We start from the raw sequence: 17,280 nt of genomic DNA on the forward strand, positions 1-17,280 counted from the left end.
CTTGGCTGACATTTTCTTTTCCAGGTTTCGTGTCGAATGTTTGTGCATAACGAAGCAAAATTGTTAATTATTTGTCTAATATCATCAAATGGCGTGTAAAACTATTGCCAAACGTTGAACAAAACTTTTGTCTACCGATAACGGAATAAATCTGGAAAGTGAATATCTAAATACGGTATTTAAAGAGGGTTTTCCAGCATCTGTATCAGTGGAGTGACGAAAGTGAATCGATTTTTGTTTATATATTGCAGTGCATAGCTTAAAAATTATTTAACACTTCGTCATTTATTTGCAGTTCTCTCTTCACAATGAGCAAACGAAGGAGAACCAGTTCTATGCAAGAAGATGACTACAGTGACGATGACAGCATTCCGGAGCAATCCCCAATGCCTACCTCAGTGAGAAAGAAGAAGAAGCTTGATCCGGTATAAATAAAATATGTGCAAGCCCCGGAACCATTAGTTTTGTTATGTTTTTATTTTGCAGAGTGAATTGTGTCAACAGCTGTACGAATCAATTCGTAGTTTCAAGAAAGAAGACGGAAGCACTTTGTGCGATACTTTTATCAGAGCACCAAAACGCAGACAGGAACCTTCCTACTATGAGGTTGTGGCAAATCCAATCGATTTGTTGAAGGTTCAGCAAAAGTTGAAAACTGAAGCGTACGAAGATGTCGATGATCTCGCGGTAGATGTTGAGTTAATTGTAAAGAATGCCAAAGCATTCTATAAACCGGACTCGCCGGAGTATCAGGATGCGTGCCAACTGTTGGATGTTTTCAATGCTAACAAATCCAAATTGTTAGAGAGCCAGCAGGATCAAGAAATGGGTGAAGTGAGGGCGCGCAAGATAACCCGGCCACGGAAATCACTTACCAATGATGATGAGATCGAATGCGATGATTCGGATCCGTACGAGGAATTGTTCAACGCCGTTATGACGGCTACGGACGAAAACCGAGAATTGCACCGGATGTTCCAATTGCTTCCATCGAAGAAACTGTATCCGGACTATTATGACATAATCGATCATCCTATCGATTTGAAATGTATCGCCATTAAGATACAAACGAACGCCTATTCTAATTTAAATGAAATGGAGAAGGATCTTTTGCAGATGATAAAAAATGCTTGCACATTTAACGAACCTGGTTCGCAAATATATAAGGATGCAAAGATGTTGAAAAGAGTATTTATGACTCGGAAGGCTGAAATCGAAGCCGGTCGATATAGGAAAGGGGCAAACCGGAAATCCAGAAATGGTACGAGTTTGAGCGCAATGGTGGCCGCTTTGAAAGAAGAAGTCGAAACTTCAGACGATGATTTGGATGATTCGATGGAAACCGATGGTGATGGTCCCCTGTGGCAACTGTTTGATCAGTTATATAACACGGCGAACACCAATGGTAATGCATTTTTCTTGTTTCTGTTTTTCACGTTTAGGTTTGTCATCTGTTTTGGTTAACATTCGGTTTGTTGTTCTTTTCTCTCCTGTTTACCTAATTACCCTAATCCCTTCATTCCTGTGATTTTATATTACTTATATATTGCCCATCACCCGAAATCACGGTTTGTTTGCCTTGTGGACCGTTTATCCCGTCAACCAAATCAACCAAAAACACTTATAGATCCCAATGCTGTAGGCGCTCCGCTGGGGGAATCGCTGTGGAAATTGCCCAACAGACGCTTCCATCCGGAGTATTACTCCCTTATCAAGAAGCCTATCTCGATGGGACAAATACGCAACAAGCTGAAAAAAGGACTGTATTCCAACGTGACCGATATGAGTGCCGATCTTTATCTGATGCTGGACAATGCGAAAAAGTCGAACCCTCCGAACAGCAAGGTCTACAAGGTCAGTGTGTTCTGAAGCCTGTAGAATGTATCAACTTCAATACTATTCATTTTCATTATTATAGGACGCCATCAAGATGCAAAAACTGCTCAACCAAAAACTGATCGACTCCGGCGACTTGGAGGAAAGTGACGAAGAAGATGACACAGATTCTTCTTCGATCGCAACGGCTATTACTCCAGCGAAAGGTAACGCCTCGAAGAAGGGACGACCACGTAGCTCCACGGTCTCAATGCAGTCACCATCACAAGCGGCGGTGCAGCAGGGAACCAGTACTCCTTTGGTCAAATCCGGCAATCGACAATCGCTGCTCGCAACGCTAAAGAAAAAGCTACTTTCGTTGCACGAATTTCTGGTGGAGTACACAGTCAACGGCCGTCAACCGATGTCGCTATTTATGGAAAAACCATCGAAAAAGCTCTACCCTGATTACTACCAGGTAATTCAACATCCGATGGACATGACTACGATAGAGTCCAACATGAAATCGGATCGATATGGAACGTTGGACGACGTCGTGGGAGATTATCGGCTGATGTTCTCCAACTGTAGGAAGTATAATGAGGAGGGTTCGGTGATTTACGAGGATGCGAACATATTGGAGAAAGCGTTGAATGAAAAACTTAAAGAATTTTCAAGTATCAGCAAACGTTTCAGCACACCCAAAGTGTAAGCTCTTTTTTGCATCAAGATCATCCCCACATTAGTTAACGAATTCCTTTCAGTTCAAGGCCCCGAAACAAGCTCAACACGTTGGAGTCTAAGCTGAAACATCTGTACGACACAGTCCGTGAATATCGGGAGCCGAAAGCGAATCGGCAGCTGTCTTTCATTTTTGTGAAACTGCCTTCCAAAAACGTAAGTATCTTATCGAACCTCCAGAGAGTACTTTTAATTTTATTAGGGAAAAAACCTGACCTACAAAGGATCCTATGTACTTTTCTCTTCCCTCTTTCCGGTGTTCCGTTTCACACACCATCACCGCTGGTTGTGTTGGATGGGCATGTGGAAAGAAAAAGGTAAATTTTGAGTAAATTAGCTTAAAACGTTGCTTTTCCCCATTGCTACTCGTAAGAAGTTTACTAGCGAACGAATACTATTCGGCGTCGATAAAGCAGTATGTGCACAGTTGAAAAGTCGTCTTCAAGCGATTTTGTTCGTCTTCGCGTTTAATTTTAGTCACTAGACCTATTGGAGGATGTTGCCAGTTTTGTTTTTGATGGTATGATCATACAATCGCATGGGTTATGGATTTATTTATTTATCATTAGTGTTCCGAAAATTTGAGAAATTTCAAAAATAGTATACATTCTTCAAATATTAGGCTGTCAAAAAAGTCCTGCGGTATTTTTTTTTTGAATTTTCATTTATTCATAAAATTAGTTACAATAATCTGTTTTAAGTCAAATATGCGCCGTTTTGTTCGATGACTTGTTCCCAACGAGATGCCAACTTCATAATACCCCTGTTATGGAAGCTCGCTTCCTTATTGGCAAAAAACTCGGATAGCCAATTTTCACAGGCCTCTTTTGTGGCTAACTTCTGACTACCTAGCTCGTTCGTCATGGACAAAAACAGGTGGTAGTCACTTGGTGCAAGGTCCGGACTATACGGCGGATGCAAAAGAACCTCCCATCCGAGCTCCCGGAGCTTCTGGCGCGTCACCAAAGAAGTGTGTGGCCTGGCGTTGTCCTGATGGAAGACAATGCGGCCTCTGTTTATCAAAGATGGCCTCTTCTTCATGAGTGCTACCTTCAAGCGGTCCAGTTGTTGGCAGTACAGGTCCGAATTGAGCGTTTGGCCATAGGGAAGCAGCTCATAATAGATTATTCCTTGACAATCCCACCAAACACACAGCAGAACCTTCTTGACCGTTAATGAGGGCTTGGCCACCGTCTGAGCCGCTTCAGCGGGCTTCGACCACGACCGTTTGCGCTTCACGTTGTCGTAAGTGACCCACTTTTCATCGCCAGTCACCATCCGCTTCAGAAACGGGTCGATTTTGTTGCGATTCAGCAGCGATTCACATGCGTCGATACGGTCAAAGATGTTTTTTTGCGTCAACGTGTGTGGCACCCATACATCGAGCTTCTTTGTGAATTCAAGCTTCTTCAAATGGTTAATAACGGTTTGATGACTTATCCCCAGCTCTTGGCCGATGCTACGGCTGCTACTATGCCGGTCTTTCTCGGCTAATTCAGCGATTTTGTCGCCATTTTCGACGACAGGCCTTCCGGAGCGTGGCGCATCTTCGACGACCTCTACACCAGAACGAAAACGTTGAAACCATCGTTGGGCGGTGGAAATGGAAACTGTATCGGGTCCATAAACTGCAAAAATTTTATTGGCAGCTTGAGATGCATTTTTGCCTTTGTCATAGTAGTACTGTAAAATATGTCGGATTTTCTCTTTATTTTGCTCCATATTTGCGACACTATAACTTGCGAACGACTTAACCAAACAAAACACTGTCACGGGCTATATTATAGCGCGCAAAAATACCTTTCCAACAAGCTATAGTATGATACAACGATACAATGCTTCAAATCTTCCCGCTGAACATTTTTTTCAAGTTGCTGCTTCTGTCAGTGGCCTCAATGTCAATTTTGAAGGCGATTTGTCATTAGGAACAAGTCTCGCGTAACTTTTGAAAAGGTCCTAAGTAACATTTACATCAACTCGAGAGAAACGAAGCTGAAGACCGGAACAGTGTTTCACGAATTGTTTTAAAAGGAATTGATCTTTATCACAACTTTAACCACTAGCAGTTAATAAAGACTGCTTTAGAATTCCCGTGAACGTGAACGTGAACAAACATTTTTTTGTTAATAATTCATCAGCCCATATATAAAATGCGAGGAAAACATCTTGAAACGATAGGTAGAAATATTTCCTAGTTGAGAAACATATTTAAACCCAATTCATAGTGATAGAAGTGGATTAATTCAATATTTCACAATGATTCTGAATTTCCACCGTGGAATCGAGATGTTGGTGAACTCATCATAGTTCACCGACTTCGGTGAACGTGAACGTGAAAACAGTGGTGAATATAGACGTCTAAATATTTCCCCGTTCATGTTCACGTTCGAATGTCCCAAGGCATTCTGAAAATTATTTCGCCGTGAACTGTAAAAGGATATGTTCAGCAACTCTCGAATTTTAAATGAAAAATATATGGATGCAATTTTTTTCAATCGGATTTCTGCACATGTTGAAAACTTCGTTGTTTCGGGTTGATTCGTGAACAACTGTATATTTTATCCGAATTACTTTATTGAAGCGCGATGTTTATTTACTTCACGTTTACTGGCGAACTTATAATATGAACGTGAACGTAAACAAAAACATTTTCTTCACCACAATATTTTGAGTTGTTTGTTCGCAAAGTGGTTCACCGTGAAATGATTCCACCACCTGTTCATGTTCACGTTCACGGGAACTCTAAACCAGCCGTAACTCTGAAAAACCAATTATACATGTTGTTCCGTGATTATAGTTTTATAGTTTAAAGGCTAGTCAGTTGTCAGTGATATTGACGAAACAGTGCAGCTCTGGTGTTGAGGTGTTTGTGTAAGAACATTCGTCACAAACGACCAAATTTGTGGAAGGACAACACTTGGATGTTGCGTCCCGATAATGCACCAGCTTATCGATCGATCATTGTTCACGAATTTTGTGATCAAAAATGTCAGGAATATGATTGAACAAGCACCGTACTCTCCAGATATGGCCTCGTGTTACCCGTTTTGACGGCATTAAAAACATTAAATCGAATTCGATGCGTGGACTTAAGGCAATTCATAAATACACATATAAACAAGTGTTTCGATGACTGAATTGTTCGTTGTAAAAAGTGTATTGCTTCATAAGAAGCTTATTTTGAAGGCGATAATATAAATTTAGATGATAAATGAAGCATTTTCTTTAAAAACACAAATGCTCGTTACATATTTTGATGCCTGCCTTGTGATACCCATAAAGTATACAATAAGACAAGGTTTCAAAACTCGATGTGATGTTATCACTTGTTTACTACTTCGAATATTCTTCAATGGAACGAAATAGTATAATTAAACATACCAGAATTCTCCCTTTTGTTATATTTCTGTACATTCGCAGCAAGCAGCTGCTTCAAGTCATCAGCAAATTCTACAGGGTCTTCCAGATTAAACGCCCACGCAAAAAAAATAGAATAACCACTCATAATTTTTTTTTTCACTCCGTCGATGGTAACACTGCATTCCCCACTTCGGGACGATAATATTCGGCTACTCGTTCAGTCTGATCGGACGGTTTTTAGTGTCAAGATGTACAATTTACAAGAACGTGTATTTTTAGTGAAATCGCATTACTCGAGCAACCGAAGCCTTAATGAAACTTTGTCCCCTTATGGTAAGAATTTCAACATTTCTCGTCGTCGATTATTTCCTCTGGGAGTACGTGAAGGACCATTGCTATGTTAGCAAGCAACAAAATTTGGAGGAACTCAAAGAAGAAATAACTCGGATTTTCAACAGCATCGAAGTCGTAATGTTAGAGTTGTGCATAAAGAATTTTGTTCATCGTTTAAAACGTGTTATCGAAAAAAGGGTTAGTCACATCGGAAATGTTCTAAAATAAGTATTATTTACGTTTCAGTTCAGTTCAATCAGTTCACTTTTGTAGTTGTTATGAAAATTTGTTGCGTGAGCGTTTAATCTAGAAGACCCTAATGGAGTTATTCGTGTTTTTCGTTCGCGTTTATTTATTTCAAACTCATTTTCGGTGCCAGCGAGATATAATTGATTTTGCTCTGAACAGTATTGGAAAGGGGAGACGAGCCAAACAGTAAGAAGAGCAGGAAAACGCAAAGAATAGTAGCGTTAAAACTAAAAATAAAATCTTATCACCCTTTCCTGAGTATCTAACTTATTGTTTATATACATAGTGTTGCACTTGCTGACAATTATGGGTCAGGTTCAGTTGTGGCAATAGAGTATGAATCATTCGCCTCGCGCAGTCTGTATGATTTTGCTGCTTAATGATGCTTGAGTTTCGATATATAGCGAATGACAGGCAGAGAATAATATAAATTTTCAGCACAGAAAGCGATAATCAAGTTTAGTTAACTTAGTATTATCCGAAGCAGAGTTCTTCTGTTCTCGTTTGTGTCATGATTCGTAGCATGTCACAACAAACGAATGCCATCGGGGGAAATAACTTCTGCAAGACCATATTTGAACAAACGAAAGTGATTTAGTCAGAGAAACGTTCAATCGGCAAACACTGTTGCTTCTTTTGGTCGGTACAGTTTGAGAAGTTAGCCCAAGCAAAACGCAACGTGAGAAAGATAGTGCACTGTATTCATAAGCCTCATAATTTTAACAATTGCAGTTTTTCGTGTACAGGCAAACCTGTTTTTGTGCGAGGAATAGAGACCGCACAAAAGTCGCATAAAATTATATCGTATAAAACTTCACCAGTAGCTTTAAAAAATCGCTGATTTAAAAAAATGAATATCAGCCAAAATGAAATTTTGATCTGTCTTTTTAATTTTCGTCCGGAATATATAGATTTTCAATACAACGTAGTTTAAAAATATAAGCATTTGAGCTTACCGAAAATTATGTATTTCAACACTGGTTGATAGTATACGTTACGTGTAGTAAGAGTGGCGCTTAATTCAATCGCCTAATATTTCCCTCGTCTTTAGGTTTAAGGTGAACCATATTCTTATTTCTTGAACATGAAGAAGCTATCTTGTGCAGCATCCCATATGGTCTAGTGGCTAGGATATCTGGCTTTCACCCAGAAGGCCCGGGTTCGATTCCCGGTATGGGAAATTTTTTTTCTAGAATGTCAACCTTTTATCATGATTTTTTTTACAAAAAAATCTTGCTTTTACTAAGCCTTTTCAACGTATTTCTTTCTATTAGGAATATCCTGACTACTACGACATCATCAAAAATCCCATCGATATCGAGAGAATTGAGCAGAAATTGCGGAAGCAGAGCTACGACAGTGTAGACGAGATGGCGGCAGATTTTATGTTGATGTTCGAGAATGCTTGCAAGTACAACGAACCGGACTCACAGATATACAAGGATGCACTCTGTCTGCAGCAGCTGGTGATCCAAACCAAGCAGGCACTGCGCAGCGATGAAACCGTTCCGGATGTTCAGCAGGCCATTCGGGAGCTGTTTTTGTCACTGTTCACTGCCCTCTACAACTATCAGGACGAGGAAGGCCGTTGCTATTCGGATTCTCTGTCAGAACTGCCCGAGCATGATGAATCAACTGACGGGACTAAGTATGTTGAAGCATTGATTTCAACTATGGGCGGAGCATTTTAATGGATGGTATCTTCTTAGGGTCCGTGGAATTTCGCTGGATTTGATCAAACGACGCCTAGACAAGGGTTTGTACAAACGGTTGGATCTGTTCCAGGAGGATATTTTCGCCTGCCTGGAGAGAGCACGTAAGCTGAGTCGAACCGATTCCCAAGTGTTTGAGGATTCCATCGAGTTGCAGTCGTTCTTCATTAAGAAACGAGATGAATTATGCAGACACGGTAAGGTGCTGGAATCACCCGCTCTGAGCTACAACGCGATGCATCTGAGTGCATCTGTTGAGGCACTGCGACAGACGAAGCTTTTGGAGGAACAGTTCTACGCTGATACCGAGTCGGATGCTATGGTAGGTCACAATCAACTTTATTTTGCTGCATGTTATTATTTCCCTCTATAACAAAATTGAACCCGATGAAAGATTTTCAGATTTTCAAACCTCGTCGACCCCCAAAATCAGTTTTCGTTTATGTCGAAACCCCGCTTTGAGAATCCCTGCTTTAGGCGATGGCATATGCCTTGTCTTTGCTTAGCAGTTGCAAGGACGTGGCCAAGATAATTTTTAACTGTTGAAGAGAGCATGCCTTCATTTGAGAGATATTACATATTTTCAGTTTAGTGTTCTTTCAGCAACGGATGGTTTTATGCGACATCGCAAATCAGTATGCAAGATTTATTATCCAAATGCATTTCAACAAACATTGTTATGTCGGTAAAACAGTTTCTTTGCTGAATTTGTGTAGCGCTTTCATCTTTGAATCGCTTGCTTAAAATAGCAGCATATATACCATTTTATCATGAGCCGAAATAGCTCAGTTGGGAGAGCGTTAGACTGAAGATCTAAATGTCCCCGGTTCAATCCCGGGTTTCGGCATTTCTTTTTTTTTGTCCTCTAAGTTGCAATTCCAAGTCAAATCAGCCGGCCTTTACCTTGCCCCCCAACCCTTCGATTTTTTGAAACATTGTAGGAGAAATCAGGGAAAAACCGACAAGTACACTTTGTAAGACGATTCTGTCGCCTTCGTTTGTAAGATTTAAGCGCTGAGCGTAAACTTCTTCTCCTTCTTTCTTTGTTTTTAAGAGGCTTCAAACTTTGCAGTTCATTCGCCTCTAGCTGAGCGTAAACGAATGTTTCTGTATTTTTCAAGTGTCAAGTTTCTATAAGACCAGTTACATTTTCCGTTGTTTTAGTTGTTTTGATCCACGATCCAATCAAGTAGTGCTCAATTATTTGGCGAATCCTCAAGGATACGGTAAGAAGTAGAGTACTCCACGTAAATCGAAGCTCTCTGACCGGTATAAGGAGGAAACAGCTAAACCAGCTTCGAATTCCTTAAAACCGCTTATGCAAATAATGCAATATTTCAATTTAAATGTTACTCTGGTGACAATTCGTCAAGTTTTGGTAAGAAGTCCAAAAGTTGCCAATTATTGACATGTAAATCAGTCCATCGTTTTGAATGTTTCATTGATAATACTATGAATTTTGAAGTGGTCTTATAGAAACTGGACAGCTGAAATTATCATATTTAAACACAATAAATAAAGAAACAACTGTTTTGAACGAAATTGACCTTCAATATACTTTATTTTAAGCATTCAACAATGTATGAATGTATCTTGTTGAAATTCTAACTGTTTGTGTTGCAACGAAATAGAATCAGAGTGGTCGTTTAGAAGTTGGACAGAGTGTAGTTGTGAAACTTCTAAATTATTGAATTTGAATAACATTTTTGAAGTGAAAAACTTAAAAGATAGTGATTGTGAGAGTTTTATTATTATTAATTTTATCCCAAAAATTCGTAATGAACATGTTTCTTTTCATCACGTGATGATTGCGATTCAGTGTTTGACGAGTTCAAGAAACAAATTCGAAAGCCAGGGTCAGGAGGATTGAAGAAATACAACCACTCGCAACTGGTGGCAAATGAAGTTAAAGCTCGCTCTACAATTTGTTCTTTGAGACCCAGCTTCTGTCTTTCTTAATTTCGCTGCTACATTGTTATAAACAACTCCTGGTGAGAATTCAAACAAAATCTTCAAAATCACAATTTTTACTCCACTGTAAAAATTATAATAATTAAATAAATTTCACCTTAACGTTGAAATATTACATATTTTTCTTGAAATAAATCAAATTTGAAATATAAAAATATCAATCGAGTCCGAGATTGTATATAATCGAGTCCGATCTATGTTTTGATTTCAAACTTTTATTTTTGCAGCAACCATCCCAAGGGGAAAGCATGACCATGGACCAGAAGGTTTACTATCCTGGCGATTTTGTTTACATAGAACTCCCGGACAATAAAAGTGAGTTATATTACGATATTCTTATAACGTTAGTTGAATACGTACATTGACAATGTTATTTTGCAGTCCCCGGAATCATGTACATTGAGCGTCTGTGGACTAACAATGACAATGTCAAGATGATGTACGGAAACATGATGCTCCGGCCGTACGAGACATACCACGTCCAAACCCGCAAATTCATGCAACAGGAGGTGTTCAAAAGCGATCAGCACCAGGCGGTTCCGCTGTCCCAGGCGTTGAACAAGTGTTTCGTGATGCACGTGAAGGAATACTTCAAGTTGCGCCCGGAAGGCTTCGCCGATAAGGATGTGTTCGTGTGTGAGTCAAAGTACAGCTCGAAGGGTCGGTTTTTCAAAAAGATTAAAACCTGGAATTTGGTTCGAGCCAACGATCCAGTCATACTGGTTCCACGGGATACACCACTAGAAGTGAAACGGGTGATGTCCGTGTTCAAGGAACGCGTTGAAAAGCACAAGGAGGAGCTCTCCGAACTTCAGATGCAGGAAGCGATTGCGGAAAAGGAAAAACCTAATGTGGTTGTTTATGTGAATGGTGGGGAGGAAGGCAGCGTTTACTTCGAGCAGTACAACACGGTTTGTGGAGGCACTGTGAAAACGGGTGATTTTGTTTATGTGGCAACGGAAAGCGGAAAGCAGTCAGTAGCTCAGGTTCAATCCATCTGGGAGACTAAAGAGTGAGTCCATCGAATGCTTTGTTAGAATCTAATAATTCTTACGCATAATATTTCAGTGGAAAATCTTTTTGTCGTGGTCCGTGGTTGCTCACTCCTCCCGAAGTTCCGGGCACAATCAGTCGATTGTTCTTCCGCCAGGAAGTGCTGCTCTCAACAGTTCAGGAAACGTCTCCCACCGTCGCAATTGTTGGTCGATGTGCGGTTTTAGAGCACCATGAATATATCACAAGTAATATAATAAGTACTTTAGCATGGAACACATCTCACGCTTCCCCTAATTTTTTTCAGGACGCCCAACCGAGATCGCCGAATCAGATGTGTTGCTCTGCGATTCAGTTTACGATGAGTTGAAGAAACAAATTCGGAAGTTAGGGCCGGGAGGATTGAAGAAATACAACCACTCGCAAATGGTGACTACCGACGAGATATATCATTTCAGACGCCCCATCAATCCGCCTAAGGTTTGTGTTTGCACCAATGTTTGCGTGTGCGTGTGGATTACCTCACCGTTAGATTTTTGCTCTCTATTTTTCTGTTAATTGTTCTCGTAGGTCACATGCGGCGAAATTGCCGCACTGCAGGAAAACAGGCCAATTCCTACAGCTGATTTGGTAAATAATTATTAATCTTATTGTTTAAGTTTGCTTTTGTGATAAATTCGATTGTACTCACTCACGCAAGCCAACTGTGGCCATATTAGTAGCAATACTATCGATAATGTGATGCTCCCTGTTTTCAGGAATGCAAAGACGAGTTCGGTATCATCGATGATTCAATCGATGGGCCTCCGTCGATCGGTTCCGATGTTGTGGCTACCGCTTCGCCGGTGCCCCCGAGTACGATCAGCACGCCGCAGACAGCCAGCAAGAAGTCCAACAAAACTGGCAAAAAGTTGGTCACGGGATACATTCTCTACTCGTGCGAGCATCGTAAGACGATTTGCGCTAGCAATCCGGAGGCAACATTCGGCGAGGTTTCGCGTATCGTTGGCAATGAGTGGCGCTCGCTTATGGATCACGAAAAAGCGGCTTGGGAACAGCGGGCATCGAAGATGAATGAGGAGAATGCGGCCAAGCTTGCAGCGGAAGCGGGTGACACGAATTGCCCAAGTCCGGCGCCTACGAAACCCGAAGGACCGATTGTGCAAGAGATCGTGGCGAATCATGTACGATTTTGTTTTTACACATTCTCTCTCAGATTACGATATACTTTGTTTCTTTCTCGTAGGTATACGAATGTCTTTGGGACAAGTGCGACCATCAATTTGAAGATCCGTTCGACTGTATGGAGCACTGTATCACCGACGTGACCGGTTGCGTGTACAAAACATTCATGAAAGCCACCGAGCAGGAGTTTTCATGCATTTGGCGAAATTGCGTCCGATTACGCCGTAATATGCCTCCCTTTCCACATATGCAGCGATTGGTGAAACACGTCCGTGAAGTTCATTTGACAAAAACCGCCGCTAAGCCTGTGCAGCCACAGGATCGTGGAAAGAACTTTGTGGCTGCCAAGAGACAATCTATTTCGCAGCCCCATCCATCAACGATCAAGCCGCAGCCGGTTCCGGTGGCCGCGGGAAGTCCGAACATATCCCAGAGTGGAGCTTCATCGAGTGGCGCCACCAGCTCCGGGTCGGGAACAAGCACACCCCTAGCCAACCAGACACAACCGGTCGGAGCCGCTGCTGCCGGTACCAGTGCTAGCAACCAGTCAAGTAATTACCAACCTGCACCGTTTTATAATTGTGAGTTGTTTGTTGTTGTTATAATAATTTCATTTCATTTGTATTCAGTGCCTGCCGGGGGCGATGTTTTCATTAGTAAGCATGCGATTGTCTCGTACAGTTTCGTGTTATTTTTCGTAATTGCTGTAATGAGCGTGCAACTGAGTTTCGGGGTTTCATACATGGGTAGCTCTAGAAGTTCAGAAACCTTGTTTTCACGGCATGAAAGAATGATTTGTGTTCATCGAATTTGTTCAATAAGATGTAGATATACAAAGAATCCCAGATACAGAAAAATGCGGTATTTCCCTAAATTATTCATTTTAATTATGTGCATGTGGATGTTATATTTTTTTATACGAGTCAGTGCTTGGAAATATCTGTATCACATCAATCTTTTCAGCTGAATTTCCGGCCACATTCGATCATTATACCATTGCATTCGGGATACCGAAAATGAACCAACGCCAAACCTCACAATCACAGCAAGCCACTCACAGTTGATTCATCCAGTTTTTTTTTCATTCTGTTTTTCGTTCTGTTCTGCGTTCACGGAATGTGAGCAAAACAAAATATCCCTAGTTTTGTCATTCATTGACATTAATATACCAGTTCATTCACTATCAGCATCGTTCTCGGACACTGACGAAACGGAGAAATTCGTTGAGGAAGATAAGAAAGTACAGAATGCTCATAATAGTGACAATAAATTAAATTGTTCAAGCATGCAAGGTTTCCGTCTCAGTTAAATTGCTTTCATTTTACATAATGAATATGCAGTTCCAAATCCACTTGTCAGAAATGCTTCAAAAGAAGAATTCCGATGTAAAAAATACCGTCTTGACTCAAATTTCAAACATTTAATTCTTTTTAAATTCTGAACACACGAACATAAAATGGTGGTGTCCAAGACACGACCACAATGGGAATATTTCGAGCTTCCTTTTGCAAACGGATCAAACTATGCTATAGGATTAGCGGATGAAATTGCCAACATCCAGCTTTGGCTGACACAGTTTGCATTCGCTGCTTGGATCGATTCTGCAGAATGCCCCCTCGCCGTCCAAGCCTAAGCAATCCTTAGCTGTGAGTGTGCATGCAGATCTTGCTCTTTTGTTGGCATTTCCGCTTGCGCCACCGATTTGCGTTGCCCTTTCGGAGTAACTTCAACAACAACTGAATAAGCAAGGCACTGACTCAATGAGAAAATCACACACATATCGGGATACTGAAAATGAACAGTCACAACATTCCTGACAATTCAATGGCAATAAATAAATGTGAATGAATTCTCATGACTCGAGCTTTGAGGAAAGCTCAGAGAGCACAGAATGAATATGAATGAACACAGTTGTAAATTTGTTTGCCGTCGAATGAATGACAGGAAGGAAGGAAGGTATTGAATTAGAGAGACTTTAAACTCTGAGAGTTCATTCGTCTCTTATGAATGACAGTAGCATCGACAAGCAAAATAAACGCGTTACACTGATAAAAATATATTTTCAATGTTGCTTAACAAGCTCAATATTTCCAAGCTCTGATACGAGTATTCACATACTCATTTCATACCTCATTTCAAAACTGTATGCAGGAGTTTTGCTATGATAGAAGTTGTAGCGAACAAAAATGAGCCTGAGTTTTATTAGGCTATACACTTCCTAGTTGCTCTCTATGATAATCGCAGGAGGGGAAAGTGTTAGTGGGAAGGGCTAGGAATCAATATTTTCTGGGGTAGGGAATGTGATTTTGTAAACAAGAACTTCCAACTACTCAACGAAACGAAACCTGAAAATTGAATTTATTTCGATAAACTTTCTGTTGTCATAATAAGAACGGCCCAAGAGTCATCGATTTCGCCACCTCTGAGAATATGGCCATACGTAATACCTTCCTCTAGCCCAAATTCCTCCACTGATGAACCTGGTGGTCACCAAATCAAACAAAATCTCGCCGAAAACTACACGCATTCGTTCGAAGCTGCGCTGCCGGAAGAGGACGAACTGAAAGAACCCTTTTTTGAGAACTGTTGGAACATACTTAAAACAGCCATCAACAGGGTAGTGCAGAACATCTTAGGTCACGTGGAACGAGGTCGACGGGATGCGTGGTTCGATGATGAAGGTGTTACGCGAGAAGAACACTGCGCGGGAGCTAATGTTGTGTCATGCTACCCGTCAAAACGCGGGCGACTTGAACAGAAGCAGAATGAGCAAACCCAACTCTTTCGGTAAAGGAAGCGCCTCATTAAAGGGCGAACACGAAATTATTGCGGCACCGAAAATGTCATGCCAATTTTCTTCTAATGTTTAGAATCAAACCAAAATTTTAGGGTAGTTTTATACATATATTTACTTCAAAAATCAAAGGAAAAGTTAATCGATGGAGCCTTGAGTGTAAAATTGAACGCATTTTCGCTTGAAGCCCTCCATTAAAGTCTTTACAGTGGCATCCGGTACCAGTTTCTCAGTTTTTTTTCCATTTTCTTAACATGTCCTTCTCGTCTTTGACTGTCTTCTTGCTCTTCCGAAGTTTCCGCTTCATTATTGCCCAGTACTGCTCCACCGGGCGCAGCTCCGGACAGCTTGGCGGGTTCATGTCCTTTGGAACAAAATGGACAGAATTGGCCTCATACCACTCCAGGACACTTTTAGAATAGTGGCATGATGCCAAATCTGGCCAAAATAGCGGAGCTTCGTCGTGCTGCTGCAAGAACGGCAAAAGGCGCTTCTCGAGGCACTCAGATTTGTAGATCTCGCCATTTACTGTGCCCTTTGTCACGAAAGACTCACTCCTCAGTCTGCAAGAGCAGATGGCCTGCCAAACGAGATATTTGGAGGCGAACTTCGACATTTTCTTCTTCTTAAATTTGTCGTCCACATCGAACTTGCTCTTGTCGGTGAAAAACTCCTTGTATGTATGTAGTCCAGCTCTCTTCTTTGCATTCTGGACGTAGCTCTGCGACATGTCGATCTTTTTAGCCAAATCACGGCTTGAGACGTTGGGATTTGCTTTAATCATCCGCTTCACCTTTCCCTCCGTCTTTTTGTTCTCCGGTCCCGGTTTTCTTCCAGCTCCTTTGCCGTGGTCCAACGTCAACCGCTCCTGGAACCGCTTCAACACTCTGGAGACGGTTGAATGGCGAATGTTCAACATTTTTCCCAACTGCCGGTGCGACAGGTCAGGAAATTCCAGGTGTTTGGAAATAATTTGTTCTCCCGACTCGCGTTGGTTCACCTCCATTTTCGTTGAATCGAAAAACACGACTTCGAGTTTAACAGCATGTAGACAATACACATCAATGAGAAAGTGTATAAAATTTGGTTGATTTTTACCCAATGGTAAAAAAGTTATGCCCTGTTGAATGTGTCGCAATAATTTCGTGTTCGCCCTTTAGAAGCGCTCATTAGACGCGAAAGTTCTACCGGAAACTCAATCTATCCCAATAAGGCTTCATGCCACGAGCAGAAATGTTTCGGAATAAGGATTGGAGCATCTTGACAAACGATCGTGAAGTGATCGAAAAGTGGAGATGATGAACACCTAAATGGCGTACAGGCAGAGGACCAAGATAACGTTGGAACGAATTCCGTTGGTGCAGTGAATAATGAAAATGTACTAGCCCCAACAAAAGGTGAAGTTAAGAACATCATAAATCATCCAGCGGAATTCATCAAAATGGGTCCGGAAAAGTTGGCTAATTGTCTACATTGACTGATTGTCATAATTTGGGAAACAAAACAACTACCGAAGTAGTGGAAAGATGGGGTTTTATGGCCTATCTTCAAAAAAGGCCATAAACTAGCCTGTAAAAACTTTCGTCTAATTACCGTCCTGAATGTTGCCTACAAAGTTCTTTCACAAATTATCTCCCTTCATCTACCGCCAATAACCGCCGTTGTCAGGTCAGTTTCATTGAAAGGCGGTCTATTACTGGATTTGATCAGTACAGAGTCCATACGCACCATATATTTATCGAGTTTAAACAAGACTGAAACAGGCAATCACAATTGTGTTCAAAAACTGTATTTAGTGTAGGATCTCATCTTTTTAATGCCACTTAAGGAGAGCAAGCAAGCAATGCAAAAAACAGATAACTAACCCCATATAAAAGAAAATAATGGATCTATTTTACAATGCCTTATATTTATTTTTAAGCTAAACTTTCGACTATGTCTCTTCCTAATTAAAAACGAAGTTTCGTCATGCCAAATTCATGTAGAAGACATGGTTTAAGAGCATGGCAGGAACTATACGGACTTTTTCGTTCGTAGTTTGATTGATTATACAGATCGTTGGCGGGGAAAATTTGTTGAGCGACGTTGATGTTAATTAGCTGCGGCTCTTCAGGGCAATCGATGACC

At 41.0% G+C, this 17,280-nt stretch overlaps 1 protein-coding gene and 2 non-coding genes across 9 annotated transcripts in view; all 3 read left to right on the plus strand.

Moving 5' to 3' along the window:
* LOC129775683 (protein polybromo-1) overlaps nt 1-17,280 on the plus strand; it is a 21,675-nt gene continuing 4,395 nt past the window's right edge. For 2 of the 7 annotated variants that reach the window (XM_055780688.1, XM_055780690.1), the window contains exons 1-16: nt 1-222; nt 296-425; nt 487-1,405; nt 1,628-1,854; nt 1,919-2,523; nt 2,580-2,712; nt 2,814-2,873; nt 7,773-8,146; nt 8,208-8,532; nt 10,409-10,496; nt 10,563-11,193; nt 11,250-11,422; nt 11,482-11,654; nt 11,745-11,804; nt 11,933-12,358; nt 12,421-12,940. In XM_055780688.1, coding sequence (XP_055636663.1) covers nt 309-425; nt 487-1,405; nt 1,628-1,854; nt 1,919-2,523; nt 2,580-2,712; nt 2,814-2,873; nt 7,773-8,146; nt 8,208-8,532; nt 10,409-10,496; nt 10,563-11,193; nt 11,250-11,422; nt 11,482-11,654; nt 11,745-11,804; nt 11,933-12,358; nt 12,421-12,940 — 4,831 coding nt within the window. In that variant the 5' untranslated portion in view covers nt 1-222; nt 296-308. The remainder of the gene's footprint in view (nt 223-295; nt 426-486; nt 1,406-1,627; nt 1,855-1,918; nt 2,524-2,579; nt 2,713-2,813; nt 2,874-7,772; nt 8,147-8,207; nt 8,533-10,408; nt 10,497-10,562; nt 11,194-11,249; nt 11,423-11,481; nt 11,655-11,744; nt 11,805-11,932; nt 12,359-12,420; nt 12,941-17,280) is intronic. The other 5 variants (XM_055780692.1, XM_055780693.1, XM_055780691.1 and 2 more) reach the window with 4 other exon arrangements.
* Trnae-uuc (transfer RNA glutamic acid (anticodon UUC)) lies at nt 7,607-7,678 on the plus strand. The gene has a single exon. It is a non-coding gene; the product is annotated as a tRNA-Glu (tRNA).
* Trnaf-gaa (transfer RNA phenylalanine (anticodon GAA)) lies at nt 8,985-9,057 on the plus strand. Its single transcript has one exon. It is a non-coding gene; the product is annotated as a tRNA-Phe (tRNA).

This window comes from Toxorhynchites rutilus, chromosome 3 (assembly GCF_029784135.1).
Source record: "Toxorhynchites rutilus septentrionalis strain SRP chromosome 3, ASM2978413v1, whole genome shotgun sequence".
Lineage (NCBI taxonomy): Eukaryota > Metazoa > Arthropoda > Insecta > Diptera > Culicidae > Toxorhynchites > Toxorhynchites rutilus.